This window comes from Urocampus carinirostris, chromosome 11, assembly GCF_059441175.1.
Source record: "Urocampus carinirostris isolate Australia breed hairy pipefish chromosome 11, RoL_Ucar_1.0, whole genome shotgun sequence".
In the NCBI taxonomy this organism is placed as follows: domain Eukaryota; kingdom Metazoa; phylum Chordata; class Actinopteri; order Syngnathiformes; family Syngnathidae; genus Urocampus; species Urocampus carinirostris.
Window position 1 is genome coordinate 25,151,742 of NC_142359.1, and position 26,582 is coordinate 25,178,323.

Consider the following 26,582-nt stretch of genomic DNA (forward strand, 5'->3'; position numbering starts at 1 on the left):
AGATGTGTTATTAAATCTGCAAATTGTTCAATTTTACGTCATTAGTGATGAATAGAAAAATAATTCAAGATTGCTTTCTGATGTGGTGAGTGGATAAAAACGCTTTCATTTTCGTTAAGAAATATTTTAAGGGGTTATTTTTAAACACATTATGGTAAAAAGGCGGTACTGGATGACGCCCCCACACGTTTTTGCTCACTTGGTAGATGAACTCGGGAGCAGTCAGTTTACAACGTGACTACGGAGCCCCGTGCTCAATGCCCCGCCCTCTCGTCCAATAGACGCGCTCGGTCGCTAGCATGGGCGCGGCCTGCGCTGTCACAACGTCCAATGACGGCTCCCCAATCTCTCCCCCATGTTTTCCCACACGTGATAGTGCGTTTACACTCCTGTGTAGGGGACTAATCGAAAAAATGTCGCGAGGAAACGAGACGGTGAACACAAACGCTTAATTTTGACGGTAGACTTGTTGGACAACGAGGAATTAATATCGACCGGTGTGGTGTGCTGGAAACGGAGTTTACGAAAGGTACGTTTTTGGCTTTGTATTTTGGTCTTGTTTTTGCCTTAGCATTAGCAAGCTAACACGCTATAGCAGTTTAATAATTCGTATCATAACAGACCGTATTTTGTCGCTTTGATTCTCAATGTTCCTTTCATATAGTAATGTTTTTATTAGTTTTCTGTGCGATTTGACGCATGTATCAATTCCTTTGACGTCTAAATAAGAATTTCAAGACGTTGGAAAGCAAATGGTTTCACAGCCATTAAGGGTTTTATGACGTCACATTTATGCCACTTCTCATCAAATGTTTCCAGATCTGATGTTTAAATTGGTAGAATTAGAATCTCATTTTATGATAGTCTGAGGATAGAATGATCATCACTAGGATATTGTCTCCATTCTCTATTAAACCGTTGATGGCAGGTCTCCTGATGCCGATGTCACTTCATTATCATAAATCATTGCTAAACTTTGTAGAGTAATATAAATTTATAATATCATCAGATTTGTTTTAGGTTGTTGTAATCTGGTATGCAGTCTTCTGATTTATTTATTGGCGGTAAAAAGCTTTGTTTCATAGGCTTTTATCTATTTTTGGACAATGAAAGCAGCCTTTCTGTCGTCTGTATGAGTAAAAAAAAAGACTGGACATCAATTAGACAAGATGCCGTTTTTGTCAAGTTCAAAAGGAGTGGACATCAACTAGACACGGTCCCGGTTCATAAAAGTTAAAAAGGACTTGACTTCAACTAAACAAGATGCTCCCATTAGTTGGTCGTAGAGTTTTAGTTCAATGATTGAACTCCGATGTGTTTTTGTGTTTCCTGCAAGGATTATACACTCTTGTCAAATACCTCCTTTATATTTAACTCAAAACATTGCATTTTGCGTTGTATGTCATGAATACGAGCATCTAGTGCAAATTCCTAACATGTCCTGGAATCAGCTGGCATACGAGTCGAATCCAGGCGAGCAAAATGGGCGGAGCCACGGCTAGCCAGTAACCAGCAAGTGCCCGGGCACTGGGATCTCTGATTGGTCCATGAGGCTAGCCAATTGGGTGCCTTTGGGCCACTGTAGAAAACAGTGCCGCGTACACGTGCCGAGTGAACGCAGCAAATTATCAGTTGTTGTTGAAGTTTAGTGTTCAACAGATTTTTTTTGTGGGATTCCTAATATTGCGCACCAAGCTCGAATCCTAATTTGAAATTGTGCAGCACGGAATGCACTGTGAGTATGCTCACATGTATGTGCACGCTGTTGAGTCACGCCCCTCCATCCCTCTGCGGCCTCGATTTTGTACACTGCAAAAGGGGAAGTGTGTCAAGTCAAGTGTCAGGCTGTGTTCTCGGCATGTGCCCGTGTCACATCGTTTTGACACACCTCAAAAGGCGCCACATCTTTCCAAATGCATGGAGAACATGTCAGAACTGTCGATTTTTTAACTGGCGGAATATTCATCCAACACATGTGAGTAGAACTGGAAAGGATATTCAAAACGGAGCTCAGCCACGGCTTTAAAATTTGAATTCGTAAAGTCTCATACCTGTCAACCTGTACAATTTCCCCATATTTTATGCACTTTTCGATCTTTTCAAATTTTGTAGGCCAGTGCTCCTGGACCCTTTCTGTACCATAGACCGGTAGTTTAATGTCTGACAGTATTCTCCTTGCACTGCCAATAATAACATCATTAAATAATGGCAATAACAACAATAATACAACTTTTAATAATTCTAATAAGCATAAATCCACTTTGCATTTAAACATCATAGACACATTCAGACTTATCAATTTGAAAGCAATTTGTCATTTTTTTTAACCCATCTCACTTGAGGATGTGTTGGGACTGCTCCATGCTCGGTAGCACCCAATATGGAAACTTTAATCAGTCAAAAAAAAACATGATAAGGTTTTTTAATAGCCATGATAAAACCACGTGAGATACCATTCAACTTTCATTGTCTCGCTGCTTCACTGATTTGCATGGTCTGTGTGTTCTTCTTTCTGATTGGCTAAACAGTCTCTGGGAGAGTAGTTATATTTATTTATCTATTAAAACGTGAGTATGATTTACAGAACTATTTTTTAAATGGTTGGGCTTGTAAATCTTTTTACGTATTGTTTTAATGTATTGAAATACAATTTGTGGTTTAATGAAAACAAGTTTGTGCATCACACATTTCCCCTATCACCGTTTCTTTGAAACCTCACACCTATAAAAAAAAACAGGAAAACGGGCTCAGAAACCGCTTCTTCCCCAGTGCCATTACAACCCTAAACACACAAGACTTTTTGTTTTATGACATGTTTATCCTCAAGTGTTACCTTGTAAACTACCGTATGTTTCTCTACGTTTTAATAAATGACAATTGTGTTGCTCAGAAAACTGCTTTTTTTTTTACTATTATTTGAAAAAAAAAATCCTTTTAGGGGGCTGCTGATATTTCCATTCATTAGCATATCCTTGTTTCCAAAAGGAAACATTAAGCTTTCAGAATTTCAGGTATAGGACATGATTAAGTTTTATATAGTGCATATCCGGTGAATCCAGTCATTTGAATGTGTGGGTGTCGTGGCTTTTGACTGTTTTTCCTTTGACCTACTGCTGTGCATGTCCCCAACGTGGCCCGTGGAAGTACGCATGGATGACAGCTGGCTTTTGACGCCCACTCGCATGCCCTCTTTGCACATCCATTGCCCGCTCTTGCTTGCTGGAATGCCCAACTGGCTATGGAAGAGTTACAGCAAATACAATGTTCATTTCGTATCAACATAACAAGTTTGCACTTTTCAAATGTCAAGACCCACAATTGGAAATTAAAAAACATTTCGGTTAGACAGTAGGTACTATATCCTGGAATGTAGTGAAACCTTGAAACACAAGCGTAATCAGTTCGGGATCAGTTTTATCAACACCAAATTGTTCGAGTGTTTCTACACATAAAAAAATACCCAAAATATGAACAAAACGTGTACCCTAACAATGATAACCATTTAAATATGTAGATAATAAAGATGAAAAATAATAAAGATAAAGATGTGAAACAAATTTAAAGAATTCTATACCTCTTGTGTCCTTGTGACCCTAACCCCTTATCATTAAAGGAACTGTATGAAATTAAGAACTTAGTTTCCCTATCCCTTGGCTTGTGTTGTCATGGCAGCCTCTGTCAGCTCCTTCATGATTTGGGTGGAAAAACGTGCATTTCTTAAACAAGCTCTAATAAATTTCTTTCATCTTTCTTGGGGTTTGGGTTGGCGTTTGGACTTTACTTGATAGGCCCCTCCTTATTTCCACCAATTTTATGCTACAACAAATACAAACAAAAATACCCACGGGGTGAAGCATGACATCACAAAAAATAGGCAAATATGTACACTTGAAAAATAGAAATTTTGTGACTTCCTGAAGGTGTGAAGAATTTTATTGCTGAAATAGAAACATGTTTGGTAATTGATTGATAATTGATCGTGTGTCTAGTCTTTTGTTCATCTTAAATCAACTAAAGCCATATTTGTGACTGAAACATAACATTTCTAAATGTAATTTTATTTGAATTTATTTCAAAAAAAAAAGGGCAAGTTTGCCTTGCACATGGGACAATAAGTGCTCTAAGAAGCTCAAATGTTTTCCTCCACAAGTGGACGGGATGTGTCCTTTGACCAAATTCTGCTTCTAAAATTGGATTTGTTGGGTCATGCTAGTGTATAAATTGAAAAGTAGTGACGCTTGCGATCTTCTTGTTGCGTCTGCAGGATTTAAGGGATTATTGGACGTCCCCATTACTAAAGGAATAAATAGCCGGAGACTTTGACTTGCGTAGGTAGTGTCCAGATATATTCTTCTTGATGCAGGGCTTTTAGAATATCTAATCCAGAAAGTCCCTTTTCCGGTTTGAATTTTCTTCTGCGCCTTCAGGATCTAGGGATCTAAACTGTGACTACTGGAAAGTGTCCTACACATGTCCACATGTACACTCCAAAACATTTGGCATGAAACATTGAAACGTTTGCTTAGACCGTAACTCCCATTAAACGCCTACTGGAAATAATTATAATTAATTATTAACTTATTTTGAGTGTGTTGTTTTTCTTCTAGTTCGTTGTTTAGTAGATTCTACAGTATTTTTACTTTTTCTTGAAAAGTAAAAAAAAATAGTACTTAGAAGAATTTTTTTCCTTTTATCAGATTTAGATCTTTTTGATTTTATAAGCGTTTTCTGGAAAAATTACAAAATTGTTTAAGACAACTTCGCTTATTTTAAGGTAACATTCTCTTAATTTTTTATCCTCAAGAAACAAGATGAAGTATATTTTTGCTTGTAAACAGAAGCAGGCATTCTGTTATGAAATCTTTTTTTCATTGCTGCTAATCTAGGCAGACACATTCTGAGCAACAGCGCGAACAAATCACAGCCACACTTGCGAGAACCCAGCAGGGTGATAAACAATCCTGTTTTCATCATGCCGGTCCTTCGAATAAAGCAGCCGAGCCACGCTAATCATTGCGCAACACTCTGCTGAATGCACGTCCTAAATTTCTATTGATCAATTTTCTTTCTGTCGTCTTAGGTTGCCTTCAAATTGTTGTGAGAGGTGAAAGGAGCAGTCTCCCACAACAAGGACATTACATCCAGGAGCTTTATTTACACGGCGAGACGAAGAGCTCCCGGCTCTGAATTTTCTCCCCTTAGTTGATTACATAACACAGACATCAGTAATGATTCACTTGTATGTGCACAGTAGTCCCACTTAAATCATCGATACATTCTCCACATTTCTTATCCTACTCTATTATGAGTTATGACATCAAGCAGTCAGTGGCCAGCAGCAACGCTCGGGATCGAGGATCGAGAGCTGCAGAGAAAGATGATGAGCAGGAGGCTGAGTCCAAACTGTTAAACTCTGTCGCAAAAAGCGTTGACAATGGACCAGCTCTGGAGCAAGCGAGCAGCGGCGGGGGAGAATTGTCCCCTAGCGAGGGCTCCGGAACAGGTGATCCCAGGGGGCCAAATTCAGACGACATGGACGGCGGCCTCTCCAGCGGCAACGACTCTGGTGAGAGGGAGAGCGAGGGGGGCACGGAAAGGGAGACGGCCTCCCACGGGCGCCAATCCACCCGCAGCTCACACAGTTCGTCCAATGGCAAAGACTCGGGCATGATGCTGGAGACCACTGGGAGCCACAAGAGGTAAGCCGTCATTTTTGCGACACCACCGGATTGGGAAGCTTCTGATAGCCCCTGTTTGTTACAGCACCAACTCTCAGAGCCTTTCCCCCCCGAGCGGCTCCCTGGCCTACAGCCTACTGTCCACCAGCTCGGAACATGACCCGCCCTCCACGTCCGGCTGCAGTAGCAATCAGTCAGCGAGGGTCCAGACCCAGAAAGAGCTCATGAAGGCCATCAAAGAGCTTAAACTACGCTTGCCGGCTGAGCGCAAATCCAAGAGCCACTCCAGCACTCTCAGCGCACTCAAATACGCCCTGCAGTGTGTCAGGCAGGTCCGAGGTGAGTTTTAGGTTTACATCCTTTCCACGCACACGTACTACTCCATTTGGAGGGAAATTAAATTGCAACCATATCCAGGGTTCATATGGGTGCTCTTATATTACAAATTATTTTCAGTAAAATAGTGATTGGCTGTTGCAGTAAAGACTGACTGTCAAAAAGAAGCAACTCACACTTTGAAAACCCTTCTGTACATGCATAAGCTGCACTGGACTAGCAAGCACAGGCGTTCCCATTTTAACATGAGATATTTACAAAGAAGGTACGTGGAATGGGTTTTTAAGGTTTTAATAGCCTAACTTTTTCTTTTCTCAAGCAATGCCTGTATAATGTCAGTAGCACAGCAGTAACAGACTAAGTTTATTTTTAGAGATCCATACCTCAAATGAGGGGTTTCAAGCCGGCCCCCTGTTACCCATCCGTAGCAACTGGATGGTACTTACTTCAATTTGAAACAGTTTTACTCCCTGCTGATCTATATTTTATTCTGTAACCAGCCAACAAGGAATATTATCATCAGTGGAGTGTGGAAGAGTGTCACGGTTGTAGTTTGGACTTGTCTGCCTTCACCATCGAGGAGCTTGACAACATCACTTCCGAATACACCCTAAAGAATACAGTAAGTAGCCAAAAAGAAACTAGTTGGGCTTGAATCAAAATCTTAAATGTAACTCTTCCCCCAGGATACGTTTTCAATGGCGGTATCTTTCCTGTCCGGGAAAGTGGTCTATGTGTCACCTCAGGGATCGTCTGTGTTGCGCTGTAAGCCCGAGTGTCTCCAGGGAACCATGTTTTCTGAGCTTTTGGCCCCGCAGGATGTCAGTACTTTCTACAGCGGCACAGCGCCTTGCCGTCTGCCCTTGTGGGCCTCCTGCATTGGATCCGGTGAGCAAAGGCATGGCAGTGTTAGCCCAATGCAGGAAGGGTCTCGTCTGACTTGTCTCCTCACTCTGTCCTCAGCCTCACCCGCTATGGACTGCACGCAGGAAAAGTCAATGTTCTGTAGGATCAGAGCCAACCGGACGCAGGGCCACGAGATGCGCTACTACCCATTTCGCCTGACACCTTATCAGCTGACCATCAGAGATTCTGATACCGCCGAGCCGCAGCCCTGTTGCCTGCTCATTGCGGAGAGGGTCCACTCTGGATACGAGGGTACTATTTATTAAGTTATTTTCCTTTTAAACAAAGCACTTGATACCGCCATAACTTTCGATACGCACGCTATCCCAACATAAGAATGAGCATTTTTACTTCTCAAATGGAATATGGAATTTTAATTATTTTGCAGGTATATATTTTTCGCCTGACACCAAGAGATTTGCTTTTTTTGCAGCAGAGGGGTAATGATATTTTCTTAAAAATTTTGTGCCTACACTTGTGGCCAACTTATCATACATTTCTTGTTTGTCCGTTTTAAAGTACAGAGATTGAAGTTTCACCCTTTTTATCTATGAAATTCTTCAGGTAATTAAAATAAAAAGGCTTAAAATAATCTCTGCTCAGCACTTTTTCCAACTCTACTATAGGCACACTTGGCAAAACAAATTGGAATAACTTTCTATCTTCCAAACGATTAGCGGAACTCTTCCTAATATTCTTTTTTGTATGATCAGCATCAAATAACAGAAGCACTTCAAGTATTGTTATATTTTCATCTTTGGAAAAAAGCAACACACGCAATTAGGAGAAGCATGTAACAGATTATGAAAGCATGCTTACCAGCCGTCAGCACTCCTTATGCTAGCTGCGAAGCATGGATAATGAATGTAACGTCACACTAACACGTCCCTCACAGCGCCAGAATGGTAAAAAGGTCCCCTGTCTCGGAAGCGTGACGATTCGACACGTTTTATGTTTTCTCACACGTAGAGGTGACAACACGACAACACGAAATTTGCGGCGCAAAAAAAAAACGAAACATTGGACCCGATTGGCACTTGGAAAGAGCCTTGGAAAGCCCGATAACATGTGAGCGCTCAGCTTGTGTCTAAACATGCCCTGCCTGGCTCTGGCATCTTGTCCCATCAGCACCTCGGATCCCTCCAGACAAGCGGATCTTCACCACCAGTCATACTCCCAGCTGCCTCTTCCAGGAGGTCGACGACAGGTCAGTTTTCTCACCCCTTGCGTCTGCGGCGCCTTCTGTCGCTAGCTTGGCTGAGATCTGCGTCCCTGTTCTATGTTATGTATTGACGATGATCCTCGTGCAGGGCTGTACCATTGTTGGGATATTTACCCCAAGACTTGGTGGGAACTCCAACCTTGCTTTACATCCACCCTGAGGACAGGCCCACTATGGTGGCCATACATGAGAAAAGTGAGTTGTTATCCCCGTTTTGCTATTCTGACTAAATCTCTGACTAATTTAATCGAAATTTATTTGTAAAGCACTTTTCAGCCAATGAATTGGGACCCCAAGTGCTGTATAAAAAAACATTCACTGTACAATAAGACCATAAAGTCATCTGCTTTTTCTCCAACCAACAACCCGGAACGCCCAATACATAGACACGCACAACGGTTAAAATGAAATAAAAACAAAATCAATAATAAGAGCAATAAAATACAATGATTGCAAGGCACTGGGTAACCATGCGAGTAAAGGCAACTGAGGGAGGCTTATCGACAATGATGGGCATGGCAGCAGTTTGCCTCAGGAAAGGATTTTCGCACCTCACACTACTGGTGTGGGGCCCCCACAGGAGGAAACACCAAAAGGGTAAAAATAAACTGCAGACCAAAAACATAAAAATGTTAAACAAAAAATAGAGTATGTTACAGTAAAGGGTAAGAAATTAAACGAATCAGACTAAATAAGAAAGATTAATTAATAGCCATATTAAAAAAAATGTTTTTTGGGGTTTTTTTTTTTTTAGCTTTCTCTCTATAATATCAAGATTCCGCGTAGACCCAATGTGTTCTGGCAGACTTTTCCATAGGCGAGGGCCAAAGTGGCTGAATGCTGCTTTAACATAGGTTTTGGTCTTACCTTAGGAACAGTTAAGAAACCGCTGCCAGTGGACGTGAGGGACCCCGAGGGCTGATATAATAAAAGCAAATCAGACAAATATGATTGGCCAAGACCGTTTAAGACATTGAAAAAAACAGTAAACACCTTAAAATTCTTCCTGAAAGACACGGGGTGCCAATGCAGCAATTTATAAACTGGTATATTGTGATCAGCACCCACCCCACCCCTGTTCCCTGTAAGCACACATGCTGCTGAACTCAATAGGAGCTACAACATTACTCTCTTATTGTCATTTCTTGCAGTCTTTCAATTTGCCGGCCAGCCATTTGAGTATTCGCCCTTGAGGATGTGCGCACGCAGCGGCGAATACCTGACCATAGACACCAGCTGGTCTTCATTCGTCAACCCTTGGAGCCGCAAGGTGGCCTTTATCGTAGGGCGCCATAAAGTCCGAACGTAAGCCCGCACCTCCTTCAAAATTGAGTCGGCGGATGCTAACTGCAGTACCGTCTCATTTTCAAGGAGCCCACTGAACGAGGACGTGTTTGCGGCCCCGGCCTGCGAGGGTCGCACGACCACGCCTGACATTGTGCAGCTGAGTGAGCGGATCCACCGTCTGCTGGTGCAGCCGGTTCACAGCGGCGGCTCGCAGGGCTACAGCTCGCTGGGTTCCAGCGGCTCGCGGGGATCGCGACACTCGCACCCGCATCATCTCAGCGCCTCGGCCGGTTCTTCCAGCGAAAGCAACGGGCCCGGCGTGGACGATGCTGTGGCTGCCGTCGTCTTGCATAAGCCTGTGAGTTGCAAGCAAGCTGGTTTTAGCTAAGCATTATTTTGAATGATTTCACACTCCACGGATCTCTTAACCGCTAAGATTGTCGGGGCCCCACCTCCTGTAGTGTGTCTTGGGCAAGTACAGCCTAATTGCGAGTATTGCAATTTTTAATTTTAAAAGAAAATGCCAGTTCTTTTTTTTTGTGAGTACTTAATCATAGGTACATGCTTTAACCTTGAGAAGATGCCCTCTTGTTTGGAGCATTGTTGGGTTGCTGCTCACATATGAGTTTCGCACAGTGGTTGCTGCATAGCGTACTTCTCGCAAACTTTGCCCCATCTTTATTGGTTAGTGCCGTTAAAACTTACCTGTTATTGGCCATTGTCGCAAAAATCCGAGCTGTTACAGTTCTAGCTGGCCAAACACACTATCACCCAAATAACAAAGGGAAAAAACACAAACAAGGAACTAAAAATCCTTTTGAAAACCAGTGTCTTGCGATTACACAATCGCACCATGTCACATCCCAATAATGATTAGATTTTTGTTAATCGTGCTGTGCACGAGACCATACCTCTCCAGGGTGTTATTTTGGGTAGGGTTTTTTTGCCCCACGTACTGGTTTCCATGGTTACCAGTATCAGTAGAAGCCTCCCAAACATGGTTCTTGGCTCGCTTAACCACCAGTGTAGTCGGGTTAGTCCTAATGTGTTGTGTCTTGAGCAAGCACAGCCTGGCAGTGCCCATCCCTCTCTAGGCTGTTTTGTGGGGTAGGGGTTTGCTCCCTCACATAAAACGAATAGTACTGTTTTCTATGGTTATCTGTAGCAGGAGAAAATTTTTGATAGGGCATCGTACAATACCCTTTGCATTACTTGTGGCTTTCATATTTTTGATGGAAAAAATACTTTGTGGTCATGACTTTGCATCGTTGCATTTGTGACACATTAAAGGCTCAAAAGTTCTTTGTCCGGTACAAAGTTCTTCAACACAAAGAAAAAATATTTTTCTTTAAAAAAGTATCTCCAGTGGCAAACAGTGTGCTAATTTAATTGTAAGTGTTTTTCTTCCCAGATGACCTTTCAACAGATCTGCAAAGATGTTCACACGGTCAAGACAAATGGCCAACAGGTTTTCATCGAGTCTCGAAACAGGCCGCCACCCAGAAAAAACGCCAGTACAGGTAATGCTTAGAAGAAACATTTGGAATAAATGATTAATAGTCTGGTATTGCAACCATCTATTTCACCTCTGTCAAACTCCTGGCCGTGGGCCATATGTGGCCCGCCAGATCATTTTATGTGGCCCACGAGAGCTTAAAATGTTTGACCGTTCAAAAAGTAAATGAGTGCTTGGACTCAAAATTACATTTAAAAATCTTCTTTTTCAAAGACAATGTGTGAAAAATAGAAAAATTATTCAATTTTTTTTCTGTATTTAGTGTAACATATTATGTACCTGTATAGTTCAGTGGTTGGCACATTCGCTTAACACACGAAAGGTCTCCAGTCCGAGACCAGGAAACATATATATATAATATATATATATATATATATAATATATATATATATATATATATAATTTATTTATTTAGTGTATATTGAAATCCACTTCTCAAGCCATGTTTCTTTCCTTTAGTTGCCACAAGCAAACTTGAAGCCCTCCCTGGTGACCCCATTCGAGGCCTCATCGCTGACATAGCCAAACCCCTGAAAAATTTGGTGCCTGCACCCCTTGTACAGAAAGAGTCCCCACTGGGATATTCCTACCAACAGATCAACTGTCTAGACAGCATCATTAGGTAATCATCCAAATTCTAACGTGCTTCATAATTGAACCAACTGACACTCTGAAACATGTGTTCAGGTACCTGGAGAGCTGCAATATTCCCAATACAGTCAAAAGGAAATGTTGTTCCTCATCCTGCACATCAGCTTCGGATGAAGACAAACAGCAGCAGGAAGCGGGCAGGGGTGCCAAAGGTCAGTGTTGAAAAGATTTTTTCCTCGTGATCACCTGGGCAGGGTATCATTCTTTTGCTCTCTGCTACAGGTGCGTCAGTTAACCTAGTGGGTGATACCTCCCCTTTGCCCCCGCTTACGCTGGCCATGAAAGCTGAGAGCGTGGCCTCCGTCACTTCTCAGTGCAGCTTCAGTAGCACCATCGTGCATGTGGGGGACAAGAAGCCACCTGAATCAGGTTGGGGGAAAAACACTTTGAAAATCAAATTTAGAAGGGAATTATAACATATTTCTCATGGAGTGGCATGTTTACTCTCATTGCTAAGGAAACTCACTACTTTGAATTACAATAAAGACTATTCTACTGTAGAAAGAGAAATTTCAAGTTTTGAAAGTGTTCTTATAGTAGCATTTACAGAGACATTTTGTAATATTTGACTACAAGAGGTTGCCGTAATTTGTCTAGTACAGGGGTCTTCAACCACTTAAGACCATCTGAGTAGCCGAAGGATTCTGAAAATATATAATGGATCATTGACATTTTCTAGTAAATTTTGATTTCACCAGTATTGTTGACTGAGCCTATTTTTTAATTATTACAACTTGGTAATAGCATACTATAAACATAATAACAACATGGTAATTACATGTTATTTTTTAAATGCAATTCAAAGTGGTAGCCGTTTGTGTTGATCAGTGGAAAAAAAGTAGCCATCAGCTTAAAAAATTTCATCAGGCTCCCTCTGTCATGTTACTTAAGATAACACATTTGCTGACCTGGAGGATTAAAAAAAACACTTCAATTCGATAGTTCATATATTTTTTACTTATTATTCACAGCAATTTTTATTAAGTTAATTTTACCACTAGGAAGCGCCAAGTATCACAAAATGTCCTTTTTAAGCTGAAAGTTCCGAGACAAGAAAAGGCACATCCAACCCGCTGTTACTGCTGCAAGTTTTCAGCAGATGGCACTAATACATCTTAAATCAGGGGGCTCCAACCCGTTGCTCGTGGGCACCAGGTAATCCCCTAAGAACACCTAAGTAGCCCACAGACAAGTTCTGAAAATAGCTCACCAGTGATGAATCATTTATTTTTTTCTAGTAAATTTGTTGTTTTTTAAATTTCTGGTCCCCATGAATACAAACATAAAACTATTTTAGTTTCGATAATATTACAGAATCTAAGGTGACAATATAAAATAAAAACAAGTCAAGACATGCTTATTTGTATAGCCCTTAATAACAAAGTCTCAAAGGGCTGCACAGACCACAGATTATTGCAAACCACAGACTATTATGACACCATCCCCTGATCTAAAACCTACATGAGGGCAAGGAAAAACTCAAAAACCTTAACATGAGGAAAAAGAAGAAACCTTGAGAATGGACCGCACATGAGGTAATGCCCCTTCCAGGATAACCAGGCTACAACAGATGTTGCAATAACAAATAATACACGGATATTGTCAACATGAAATATAGGTTATTAATATGCTATAGAGTAGAAGTGTGTTTTAAGTTTAGATTTAAACATTTCCACTGAGGTTGCAGATCGAATCTCAGGGGTAAGAGCATTCTACAGCACCAGGGCCTGAATGGAGACCTGCATGTTGTTATATCAAGCAGCGGGGGCATTTAAAACAGTGCAAATAATGGTTGCTGATAGCATTTTTATCCTTGTCAATAGACATCGTGATGGAAGAGGCCCCGAGCACCCCAACGCAAACTCCTCCTAACATCACACAAACCGGGGTGTGCAGTGCTCCTCCTACCATCTCCACGCCCCCTCCCCCACCACCACCTCCACCGCGACCACCTCCCGTCGCTCTACCGCCTCAAGCTTCACCATCAGCTCAGCCCGAGAGGGACAGCCGGCACGGCGGGGGCGGCTCAGGCTTGGCAAGCAAAAGCGGCCGGCTGGGCCTGACCAAGGAGGTGTTGTCGGCGCACACCCAGCAAGAGGAGCAGGCTTTCCTGGACCGATTCAAGGACCTCAGCAAGCTGCGGGTTTTTGATCAGACTGCATCCTCAACTGTGCGCTGCCAAACAGCAGCCACCAATCCTCTGGCGCGAGGTAACCACTTGTTCTTAACTTTGTGCTACCCTGGACTCAAACTACTGTATGTTCTACACTTTAAGGCATACTCACAAAAAGTAGTCTTTTGTGATATTTATTTTTTATATTACGGCACATGGAATTGAATTAATGAAGTTTAAATGAATGAGTATGGCACGAATTAGACGATGACCTTAAAAATGTCCCTTATTAAAATCACTGATTTGAAACTATTGTTAGGGCTTGGGTTGCACAAGAAAAATTTTACGTGCCATATATGCCCATTGATTGATCATTTGGAATATATCACTGATCACAATTGCATAACATCGGATGTAATGGGAATCAAACCCAGATCGCGTCGTGGATTGCACTTGATTATACCACTAGACTACTAAGGATACATATGACACATGAAAATGCATTAAGTTTTATCTCATTATCAAACTATTTTTAGTCACAGTACCAAATTGTTGATGTTATTATTGGGTTGGGTTGCAAGAACATTTTCAGTCATTTAATAAGTGCATGGTGCAGATGATTTGCAAAGTTTTTACAAAGTGCATGAGATTCTGAACTGAACAAAGAGAAAGGAATTGTGGTAAGTCATTCTGAATTGAATGAAGAAAAATGCATTGTGGGAAGTAATTTTGTCGTCCTGAAAAATATAAATGGACGGATGGCCGCACATATCCAAAATGTTTGCCACTTAAAGTGCTTAGTTTGAGCTGAGAAAAAGCGAAACAACATTCTCCTACATATCTGGTACGGTGACTTAAAATAGTGGGATGAGATAAGACCCAATGCCTTTTTATCTGTTGGCTGGATCTATAGTCGTCTAGTGGATAGTCTTGTGGATAAGATCCAGCCTTGTGGATAAGATCCAGCCTTGTGGATAAGATCCAGCCTCTATTATGATTTGACCGGTTCTGAATTTGTATACTATCTATGAAGTTAGCGCTGTTGCTAGAACCTTGACTCAGCCCCTTGGCTGGGAACAAGTGTCTCGGCCCCTTGGCTTTGTAGCGTATTATAATTTAATGGATAATTGATAAAGAATATAGAACGATAAACCTTACAAAATCAATTGTGATCAACCATATATGTCCTTTGCTGATTGGTGGTTAGGAGTCATTGCTCTGACCATTGCTATCTGGTTCGATCCCCATTGTCACCATTATCGTGAATTTCCCTACGGGGATGAATAAAGTATCTATCTATCGAGTTGTGGTCAGCAATAAGATTATCGACTGCTTGATAATTGCTCAAGTATTGTAACGCGTTACCAATATTGTTTGCATACAATGCACACCGGATTATAAGCCCCAGATTCAGATTTCAGTCCAATTAGGGGTTTTGGGTGCTGCTTATTGTCCGTAAAATACGGTAAACCATTCCGCTTCTCTCTCGTAGGTGTGCGATGTTCTCGCGATTACCCCGCCGCAGGAGGCAGCTCAAGCCAGAGACGGGGCCGCGGCGGCAAGAGGCTGAAGCATCAGGAATCATCTGAGCAGCGTGGCTCTCTGGGGATGCACCCCAGAAGCAGACCGGCAGTCGGGCCCCTCAACATGCCACTGGGAGCCCCTACAAACTCCTCTTCCTGGCCGTCCGTTTGCTCTCAGCCCAGCATTCCGCCGGGCCCATTCGCCCCTGGCATGCTTCCCATTTACCCAGTGTACCCTCCTCTGTCCCAGCCCTTGACAGTCCCTGATCCGTCACATTTTCCCTCGACTCAGATGGTTCCCCCTATGATGGCATTGGTTCTTCCCAACTACATGTTTCCACAAATGGGGCCGCCTATGACTCAGCAAGGCCCCTCCCCCATGCAGTTTTTCAGCCAAAGCTTTTTCCCCAATGCTGCTCCCGCACCTCTCCCAGTGCCCGCTACCGTTTGCAACCCCGTGCCCGTCACTGGCGTGGGCGCGGCATCTCGCAGCAGCACCCCCCAGTCCTACACGCAGACCCCCGGCGAGCGGGAGGGTGCAGAGTCCCCCCTCTTCCAGTCTCGATGCTCCTCCCCGCTCAATTTGTTGCAGCTGGAGGAGTCGCCAAGCAACCGGCTGGAGGGTGGGGCCGTGATGGCGGGCTCGCAGCAAGGTGCGCCCTCCGTACAAGGCGGGGCCACCGGGACGCAGAGCTCAGCCAATCAGAGAAACTCTGACGACAACGCCAAAGAGAATGAGAATGTAAGTATAAACAGATATAAAAACACACTTGAAACAATCCAAAAAAGGATTAGAACTCAGTATACTGGTTTCTCTTTATACGAGCTCGTAATACAACTTGCTTGTGTAACAGGCAAATTTTCCCCGGTATGAAAAAATTACAAACTAATTGGTCTGTTCCCGACCTCCCAAAAGCACCCAAGTGAACCCAAAATAGCTTTAAATTACTCTACATTATCACTAAAGACCCATACAAATGGTAATTAAACATAAAAACCGTGCAGTAAATGACAGTATATTGATGAAATGAAATGCAAGTTAATAATGAGCATTTAGTGAACTGGATTTTTGTTTCAAATAATACTTGTATACCGAAATTCTCCTGTTAAGAGGTGTATTATGTAATATGAAGAAGACTGAACTAAAACTTTATGACAATAGATATTGGGAACTATGGAAATAGCAATTCTTAACTCATGGTTTAGTTTGGGCGAGATGAGAAAAGAAATGAGGGGGTGCCAAAATACCTCTACAATTTGGATATTGTTACTATAAAAATAGACCGTAATCGTCTTTTGGAGAGATGTTGTTGCAATCAATGTTTTGCGGTTGTGGTCAGCAGTATTTTCAACTCATCAATCATTGACTCGTGTATAAAGCGCTCTGGAACATAAAAATATTTTTTTTAGGTGTAAAACAAAGTGCACTATACACGGATAAACATGTTAACAAACGTCGACGTTTTGCCTGCTTGACAGGGCGAAGCTAACGAGTCCAACAACGACGCCATGTCGACTTCCAGCGACCTGCTGGACCTGCTACTGCAGGAAGACTCCCGCTCGGGAACCGGCTCTGCCGCCTCTGGGTCTGGGTCTTCGGGCACCAGGTCCTCAGGTTCTGGCTCCGGCTCTGGCTCCAACGGGTGCTGCTCTTCTGGCACCAGCGGCACCAGTTAGTAGAAAACTCACACGCAACTCGTTTAAAACTTTTTCGATTACATTCAATTTGACATTTCCTTTTTCGTGACCTATATAGGTAGCAGTCAGGGCAGCCACACCAGCAAATATTTTGGCAGCATCGACTCAATGGAGCAGCCGGCAGGGGGCAGCGGGGGCACCAGCGGAGACAGCGGCGAGGAGCAGTTCATTAAGTGTGTCCTGCAGGACCCCATTTGGCTGCTGATGGCCAACACGGACGAGAAAGTCATGATGACCTACCAACTCCCCATCAGGTATGATCGTCAGGCAAAAGGGTGGCTTCGGGCCAGTTACGGGCCCCAAATTAATTTGGTCTCCTGCAGGGATGTGGAGGCTGTGCTTCGAGAGGACCGCGAGGCACTGAGGGGCATGCAGAAGCATCAACCCCGCTTCACAGAAGAGCAAAAAAGGGAACTGAGTCAGGTGCACCCTTGGGTGCGCACGGGGCGCCTGCCCAGGGCCATCAACATCTCTGTGAGTATGCTAAATCCAGACACTTCACCAAAGCAAAATTGAGGAAGGTGTTCCATTAATTTTCGTCTACACATTTTTTTTATAACTCCGACATGAGTTGTGTCACCAAATCCAACTAATGGATAATATTGTCACTGTCATTTGGTTAAAAAAACAAAACGACTGTTTATCTTGCATTTACGGAGCATGTACATTGTTCAAGAGTCAAAGCTTGAATGTTCTATACACTCAATAAATTAAAAAAATATATACGTTACAGCAATGATATATTCCTCTTTCACTACAAAAAAGGGAGAAAAATATATCTTTATCTGAGATCAGGAAAAAGAAAAAACAATTACTTACAATATCCACATCTGTTATGTCACATTTACACCAAAAAATGACGTGATAATGTGTCTGAAGCTGAGTTAAAGGAGGGGTTTGTCTAGAAGTCTAAAATTAAACATTTTTTTCTATGAAGTACGTGTTAACAATGCCCAACTGAGTTCAAAGAGCCCTTGCATTATATTCCACTTGGTCTATTTGCTTTTACCCTAATTTTATCAGAGCTGTTCGAGACAGAAAACATTAGGTTTGACAAATGGGGGTTGAGTGCAGTGGTGTAGTAATGTCCACACAGGTTTTAAAAAGATATATATATATATTTGTAAGTGTAGCCTGACAATGGTGAAATAGGAAGCCTTCTTCAAGTACAGTCCAAACGCCAACCCTAACTCCAAGAAAGATGAAAAAAGGAGAGTTGATTCTTGCGGGTCTAAGAAATGCACGTACTTCCATGCGCATCATGACTCAGCTGACTAAGGCTGCAATCATGACTTTCAACCAGTAGATTGCAGCACAATCTAACAAAGTTCAAAATTCTGTACAGCTTCTTTAAGGTTCATTTTACCATTTTGTTACTTTCATTTGCGGGTATGCTTAAAATGAAAAGCCCTAAAGGCCTGAATCAAAGGGATTTTAAAAGACTTTCTCACAGATTAGGAAGCTGCTTTCATTGTTCTTTCATTGTTCACATAATATCGGTTGGGACAAAACAATAATTGCTTGATATTGATGACACCACCATGCCATTTTCGCTGGAATAACTCTAGCGGCTTATCAGCGTGATTGAGGTGTCATGTTTTCAAGTGAAAGCTTAATTTATTTGCTGTTGCATCCTGCCCAAAAATTTAACAAGGGCCTTTCCCTTCTCCTCCTCTTCGATTACAGTAAAGCTTTCAAGAGACTTTCATTTTCCTCTTTCTCAGCCCGTCTCCTCATCCCTGTTAAGTATTGTTTTATTGTGTCACTTGAGGGTCTGGAGCGCTTAGTGTCCACACTTCATAAACATACTCCAATGCCAACAAAACACTCTGCGAAGAGAGCGCCACTGCCCTTTAGTGTAATGGAGGTGCAATTTCACTTTATTCCAGGACAGTAAAAAAAAGAACGTTCCCCAAGGTCAAATGCGTCCACCTTGACGGAGTCTTGCGCCCATCCTGCCCTACTATTTGAGTACAACTGCTTTAAGGCAACAAATGAACAGGGTTCGTACAAGTGTTCCAAATCCTTGAAAATGCTTACCTTTTAATGTTGTGTTTTCAAGGTCAGGAAAAAGCTTGAAATGATTTCCATTGCCGTGTTTCCTGGCAGTTTGACTCGATAGTCCAAACCTTTAAAGGAAGACATTTTTTAAAAGTGTGTGAAAACGACGCAGATGGAGGCTACAGTCCTCATCATCACGTTTTCATGTAGTGTTAATGCCCCCTACTGTAGCATTCAAGAGGACAGGCTTATCAGACGAGTAATGGGAATTGCGGCTCTCTCAACTCAGCTCACTGAGAAGAGCCCTGGCTCCTTTGGCTCCCAAATAGTTTCTCAGACTTGTTTTTGTGTTGTTGTTTTTTTTGTTGTATTATCATTCATAATAAAACGTTATGCACAAAATTATTTTGTAATTTCATGTATTTTTCAGAGGATCCCTGCAGAACACAGATCTAAAAAAGAAATTGAATTGTAAAATACAAGTTAATTGATATTTTTAAAATAAGATTTAAAGTCGATCAACAACTAAAAAATTCTGAAAATGCAAAACAATAAAATAAAAAGTCAAGTCATGTTTATTTGTATATCCCTTAGTGCTTCATTTAAATGATGAAAAAAAATGATGAACTATTTACAATTCAATTCTAACCAATTTAGACACGGATCTTGGGAAAATGACGCAAAAAATATCAATTAGAATAAATAAGACAAAAAGCAAAGATCAGCAGTCTCGAAGATTGAATGCACTCTGCTTCAGAGCAATCAATATCATTGAGTCCAAATTTGGCTGTTTTTCTTTTTATATATATATATATATATATACACACAGTACTTTCTTTTTTTGTCTTTCTTGTTGAACTCCATTATTACCCAACACCAATATAGTTTTTATATTGTTTTGTAAAAAAGTGCGACGTATTGAAACTGCGTGTGCATGGTTTAATCAGAATAGCAAAATCCATGTCAGTTTATTGCAGCCGTTGACACAAAAATATCGTAGATCATAGATAGGAACAGCGCAAAATAGCACAAAGTATGTGCCGGCAGCAAGATAACGACTTGATTTTAGTCATCAAATTCAACCACCCAAAAAACGTTCTGAACTTCCTCCTTTGACATTCCTGATAAAATTAAAGAAGTGCTTGAGAAGTGTATGAACCCTGAATGAAGAAATACTGGTGACATCTGCTTATTGGATAATGATGTTAAGTCCCCTCTAGCGGTCAAGGATAAAAACGGCAGCTGGTGCCTCGTCAACCACACTCTTTGCCGCACGACTCCCACAACAGAATTTTGGATGTAGGACATCGACATATGACTCAAGTGTGTTTGTTTGCTCTTTTCAGGGCTGCACCGGTTGCAAATCTCCCACCTCCGTCCCCACCGCCGCCCCCTTCGACGTGGAGATCCACGAGATGGAGCTCTGCAGCGCGCTGAAGACGCAAAAAGACGTCAAGAAAATGTCATCGGAGGCCGCCATGGACGAATGTCTCGCCGAAGAGGAGGACGAGGAGGAAAACAAGGCAGAAGAAGAAAGCGGCCAAGCCGCCACCGCAGAGGCGCTGAGCTCCACGACGACATGAGTCACCAGAAGGAAAACGTCCCATGACCTCATGACGGCAGCGAGATGGTCGTCGCCTCAGAGCTCTCAGGTTTCTCGTCAGACGTCATTCCCGGTTCACTTCGGATCACAACGCGAGAGACGACCTTCCTACGACTATTTGCTCAAGTCAGCCCAAAAAAGAAAACGCCACCTTTTCTGTACAGACGGACGCGCCTCGCTCCAAACTCATCGTGTCGGCTCCTGTAAATAACTACGACACTCGATGTACATTGTTCTTATTTTGTAAAAAGTTGTATATTTTTCTATGTCGGCCCACCGAACATCTCGAGTTGTTGATATCGTTTCTTCTAGTCGGCATCGAATGTGCGCAAGTGCGGTGAAGTGCTTTTTGGCCAGAGGGAAAAAAAACTACCGTTGACCTCTTCCCCTCTGTCCCCCTCTGTGGCGCTATCGTGATCACGTGATACTCGCTGCAACAATTGCTTATTTTTGGGAAATTCTTTGTATGAAAAAACCCGGAATAAATGTACTTGAAATGTGATTCTAACTGACTCCCTTGTGTTTCATTTTTTCGTATTTTTAGATTGAGAACAGTCTTTATTGTCGTTGGTATCCACATAGTAAACATCGTTAATGAGATAAGACAAAGTACAACTCTGGGAGAAACACGCCATAAAAGTAACATGAATGTACATTTTCTCTCTATATATAGGCAAGAAAAATTTAATATTTTATTTGGGGAATCCGGAGAGCATGGAATTACGAGTGACCAGGGAATTTTTAAAAAATGTCTTAGTTATTTCTTATCGTATTTCTTATAGTGGATAACAACATAGAGAAACATGTTTACACCTCGATAAGACATGGCACTCCAGGAGAAAAGATTTACATGGTAGTGATTGGAATTGTAAGCGCATTAGAACAATACTGCAATGAAAATAAGAGAGTAAAACAATATGACCACATTCTTCTATACAAAGGCAAGAAAAATGTTCTTTTATTGAGGGAATCCAGAGACTAGGAAATGACACTTTTTTTTTTTTTTTAGAATACAAAAAGTCTTTATTTTCGTTGATTACAACACAGTGAACATGTTTTACAAAACGATTAGACCAAGTGGCAGGGCACTATGACCAAGGCAGACGTCCACGGGCTGTCCGAGGGTTCTATGATCCTTATCTCCAGCATCGCGTCCTCCTGCTGCACCAAAGGCAGTTGTCGTGGGAGTACCTTGACTGGCCGTGTGTCCCCGGTGTCGATGTGATTCTCCACCAGGTGGGTCACAAGGACTTTATTCCCGCCGAGGGATGAAAATGCCATTTTAAAGTCCCACAGCCACTGCTACAGCTGTTCCTGCTGCACGACGTCCAAGCCATATCAGTTCTTCTTCCAGATGAACCAAATTGCCTCCATCCAGCCATCTGCTGGTCGACCTGGAGTTACTGCCACTGGCAGGACAGGGCTGGATGCTGTCACTCCCCCCAGTTGGTTGTCCATTTCGGGGTAAGCATACTCTGTCCAATTTATGGTCCAACTCAAATGGTAAATGGTCTGCATTTATATAGCGCTTTTCAAGTCAATGTAGACCTCCCGAAGCGCTTTACAATGTGCTTCACACTTACCCATTCACGCACACATTCACACACCAATAGCGGTCATGCAGCCATGCAAGGCGCCTACCTGCTTATTGGGGGCATTAGGGATTCAGTGTTTTGCCCAAAGACACTTCGACATATAACACAGAGGAGCCGAGAATCGAATCTGTAATCTCTTGAAGACGAGCGCTCTACCTCCTGAGCCAAAGCCGCCCTACAAAGAAAAAAAATATAAGGATAGGTAGCCAAATACAGAAAATAATTTAAATGGTAGTCCTTGGACTTGTAAGTACATCAGAACAACAACTTCAAAGAAAAACAGAGCAAAATTAAGAGAAATGAAATAAGAATATGCATTTTTTTTTATATATAGGAAAGAAAAATGTAATTTATACGGGGAAATCCAGAGAGCATGGAATTACATTTTAGGTGAATCTGGAGATCAGGTCATAAGTTTTTTTTAAATCACAAAAATATTTCTTGTAGTTGATAACAACAAAGTGGTTGTTTACAACTAGATTATGGCGCTCTAGGAGAAAACACGTCCGAAAAGACATTTAGGATTGATAACCCATTGTTTACATGATAGTGTTTGTAAGTGCATCAGAATACTACTGCAATGAAATATAGAAAAAAGAGAAATACATTAAGAGTATTATGTATTAGGGGAATCTAAAGACCAGGGAATTACAATCTATTCTTTTAGACATGGGATAGTCTGATACTAACGTGGTGAACAATGTTTTCAAAGTCATTAGACAAGACACTCCAGGAAAAACGTATCGTAGAAGATTTCAAGAGAAAAAAAACGAATATTAGGGTAGATAGGTAAATATTTACATGGTAGTGCTTAGAGTTGTTAGATAGATAGATAGATGGATAGATAGATACTTTATTCACACTTCCAGCAGTATCCTTGTGTTGATTATTAACAGATTAACAGGATGGCCTCGGGGTGCTGTGTTTGTAGTTTAGCAGTAGCGCAGTGGATGACGTCACGCGCTAGGCCAAAATTTCGACGTTCTCTCCAGCAGATGGAAATCTTTGTGCCCAGGGTTACAACACCTCGTGTCCACGTAGATAGCGAGTCCGCCTCTCCGCTACCCGCAGGCTTTTGTTTCTCTGTCTGCCCTAACAGCGCTGAAGCCGGGTAGCTCCACGTTATCGTCCGTTAGTGCATCAAAACAATGTGGCAATTAAATAGTGCATAATATTATTAAAATGGGTCACTGAGTATGTTGTCACTATAACTTGAGTTTTCCAGCTATCCATCCATTATCTGCACTGCTTGTCCTCAGTAGAGTTGCAGGGGTGCTGGAGCCGATCCTAGCCATTTTCGGGCAATGGGCAGGATATACTCTGAACCGGTTGCCAGCTAGCAGGACACACAGAGACAGACAACTCACTCGCTCATTCACACCTAGGGCCAATTTGAATCGGCCCAATGTTTGGGATGTGGGAGGAAACCGGAGTGCCCGGAGGCAACCCACGCAGGCACGGGGAGATCATGCAAACTCTACACGGGGAGGTTGTGGTAGCTGGACTTGAACTCTGCACCGTGCGGCTGCACGCTATCCAACCATCCGCCGTGCCGCCTGTTTTCCAGCTATATTAGGTTTATTATTTTATCATCACAGCATTACATTATTTTGCATAAACCACGCCTTTTTCCTATAAAAGAGGGGCCGAAACAAATTTCGATGCCTTTCTGGGTGGGAGACCCACTTCCCATCGGTTGGACCAGACTGCACTCTGTTTTATCTTTATTTTTAAACTTTGTAAAAAATGTCCTCTATTGCATTGCATCTCTCCAGCTCTATTTTTTCAAAGTTTGAGTACTCGTCCTGGTCCGGGAAAAGAACACGTGGCCAGACATTGGAAATGTCCTCTCGCCTTCAATAACCAAGAGCAAAATCAAATGTGAATATACATTTTTCTATACAAACGCAAGAAAATTGTATTTTGTTGTGGGAACTCGGAGAGCATGGAATTACAATCTTTTTTTTTCTATAGAATCATAAAAAGTCTTGTCATAGATCACCACTTTGTGGGCATTGTTCACAACAAAATTAGACAAAGTGGCTCCCCGGGAAGAACATTTTATAAAAGCTAGTAATATCCTCTAAACTGGGCAGGAGGCAGCCCATGATTTTCTTCTGAGTTCCGAGTTTAGTTCAGGCTATTTTATTGCATGGTCTGGCACGGACCGGAGCAAGTGTCCTGCGAAAGCAAGAAGCTGCTGTCGGCTTGCGGTTTTCTAGCCACAGCTTTAAAAAGACGAGGAATGCCCCTGTTTGGACTGAGTGAGACTAAATCTGTTGCATGTGTGGATTTCTTAACAATAGCATACACGTCAACCTTTTGACACCAAAGAGCGGTAGATGTTATCACACACTCTGTTTTTACCGCAAAACACAATCCGTCTACACAACGTTAAAGAAAAAAACAAGGGCGAGTTTAAAACCAGAAGTGGCCAGAAATCGAATGCGATCGTGGGAGCAGTTTATTCACGTTTAAGACTGAGTTTTGCATGAAGACAAAGTAGCCGTAGATTTGATTTTGTGTCATTCTTGTTTAGCTGTCGGGCCGAGAGCTGCCCATGGTTTTCTGGGCTGTGTGAATGAGTCTCTGTAACGTTCTGTTTTTGGTTCATCTATAATTTACTGTATCTATACCCCTTGGAAATGAGTTTGATTTTGTGAAACTGTTATTTGGCTGTTGGGCAGTGGGCACCCCATCATTCTCCGGGTTGAGCGGATGAGTCTCTGTAAAGTTCTGGTTTTGGTTAATTTATTGATTTGCTGGATCCATAACCCTAGAATTGAGTTTTGACTTTCTGACATTGTTATTTGGCTGTTGGGTAGAGAGCAGCCTATGATCTTCTGGGTTGTGCCAGTGACTCCCTGTCTTTTTTGTTTTTTTAGTTAATCTCTAAACTTTAAATTGTGCTTTGATTTTTTTTTTGGTCCTTTCAATTTGGCCTTGCGGGTAGAGTGACGCCCACGATGTTCTGGGTTGTGTTGATGACTCTCTTCAAGTTTTTTTTTCCTTTCAGTAAATCTTTATCTCGTCGGTGAGTTATGATTTTATGTCATTCTAATTTGGCTGTCTGGCAGACAGTATTACATGAATTTCTGGGCTGTGCTGATGACTAAGGTTTTTTAAAATCTTGAAATTACGTTCTAATTTGGCTGTCTGGCAGAGAGCAGCCCATAATTATCTGGGCCGTGCTAATGACTCTCTGTGAGGTTTGCTTTTTGGTTAATCTAAAACCTGTTGAATCTATAACTTTGTAATTGATTTTTGATTTTGTGACATTGTTATTTGGCTGTTGGGCAGAGCGCATCCCACGGTTTTCTGGGTTGTGTTGGTGACTCCCTGTCAATTTTTTTTGTTACTCTAGTCATGGAGCTGAAATTTAATTTTTTTTAATTGATTTTTTTTATCTTTAGTCTTTTCAATTTAGCTGTGAAGCAGAGAGCCGTCCACGATGTTCTGGGTTGTTTTGATGACTTTCTTTATTTTTCTTTATTTTTTTATAGTAAATCTTTAATCTTTTTTGTAAGCTATGATTTTATGTCATTCTAACTTGGCCGTCTGGTTAACAGTAGCCCATGATTTTCTGGGCTGTGTTGAGTACTTATTCAAGGTTTTTTCATCTAAAATCTAGAAATCTAGTTTTGATTTTGTGTTGTTCTAATTTGGCTGTCGGGCAGAGAGACAGGCCCATAATTTTCTGAGCTGTGCTGATGACTCTCTATGGGGTTTCATTTTTGGTTAATCTATAGTTTGTTGAATCTATAACTTTGGGATTGATTTTTTGAGCATGCGACACTGTTGTTTGGCTGTTGGGCAGAGAGCAGCCCATGATTTTCTGGGTTGTGCTGGTGACTCCCTGTCAAGTTTTTTTTTGTTAGTCTCTAGTCATGGATCTGAATTTTTTTTTTTTAAATTTTCTTATCTTTGGTCTTTTCAATTTGGCTGTCAAGCAGAGAGCGGTCCATGATGTTCTGGGTTGTGTTAATGACTAATGTTTTTTTTTTTTTTTTTTTCGGTAAGTCTATTATCTTGTAGGTAAGTTATGATTTTATGTCATTTTAATTTGTCAGTCTTGCAGACTGTAGTTCATAATTTTCTGGGTTGTACTAATAACTCTCTCTTAGTTTTTTTTCGTCTAAAATCTTGAAATTGAGTTTTGATTTTATCCATTTCTGCACCGCTCATTCCCGTTAGGGTCACGGGGGTGCTGGAGCAGTGGGCAGGGGACACTCTGAACTGGTTGACAGGCAGTCGCAGGGCACAGAGACAGACAACTCACTCGCTCATTCACACCTAAGGAAAATTTGGACCGGCCAATTACCCTGGAATGCATATCTTTGGAATATGGGAGGAAACCCAAGCAAGCACTGGGAGAGCATGCAAACTCCACACAGGGAGGCAGGTAGCTAGAAAACTATGGGGTTGACGCAGAAACCACGCAGTAGATTTCAGG

At 41.9% G+C, this 26,582-nt stretch overlaps 1 protein-coding gene across 1 annotated transcript; it reads left to right on the forward strand.

Moving 5' to 3' along the window:
- Nucleotides 1–244: 244 nt before the first annotated feature.
- On the forward strand, nt 245–21,036 carry per1b (period circadian clock 1b). The gene is made up of 20 exons (XM_088348679.1): nt 245–529; nt 5,081–5,699; nt 5,764–6,017; nt 6,515–6,636; nt 6,701–6,902; nt 6,978–7,172; nt 8,049–8,127; nt 8,231–8,337; nt 9,294–9,447; nt 9,514–9,787; nt 10,841–10,949; nt 11,405–11,567; nt 11,633–11,748; nt 11,819–11,965; nt 13,420–13,806; nt 15,202–15,974; nt 16,712–16,904; nt 16,989–17,184; nt 17,254–17,404; nt 20,278–21,036. Exons 2-20 carry the CDS (start codon nt 5,242–5,244, stop codon nt 20,512–20,514), a joined length of 4,317 nt encoding a protein of 1,438 aa, XP_088204805.1. The 5' UTR covers nt 245–529; nt 5,081–5,241; the 3' UTR covers nt 20,515–21,036.
- The last annotated feature ends 5,546 nt before the right edge of the window (nt 21,037–26,582 follow it).

What these genes read in the sequence shown, in the direction of transcription:
- per1b (XM_088348679.1), top strand. Translation starts at nt 5,242, where the DNA reads ATGTGCACAGTAGTCCCACTTAAATCATCGATACATTCTCCACATTTC. An exon ending in AATACACCCTAAAGAATACA is followed by an intron (nt 6,637 to 6,700) that starts GTAAGTAGCCAA and finishes CTCTTCCCCCAG; the next exon opens with GATACGTTTTCAATGGCGGT. An exon ending in TTCTGGCACCAGCGGCACCA is followed by an intron (nt 16,905 to 16,988) that starts GTTAGTAGAAAA and finishes TGACCTATATAG; the next exon opens with GTAGCAGTCAGGGCAGCCAC.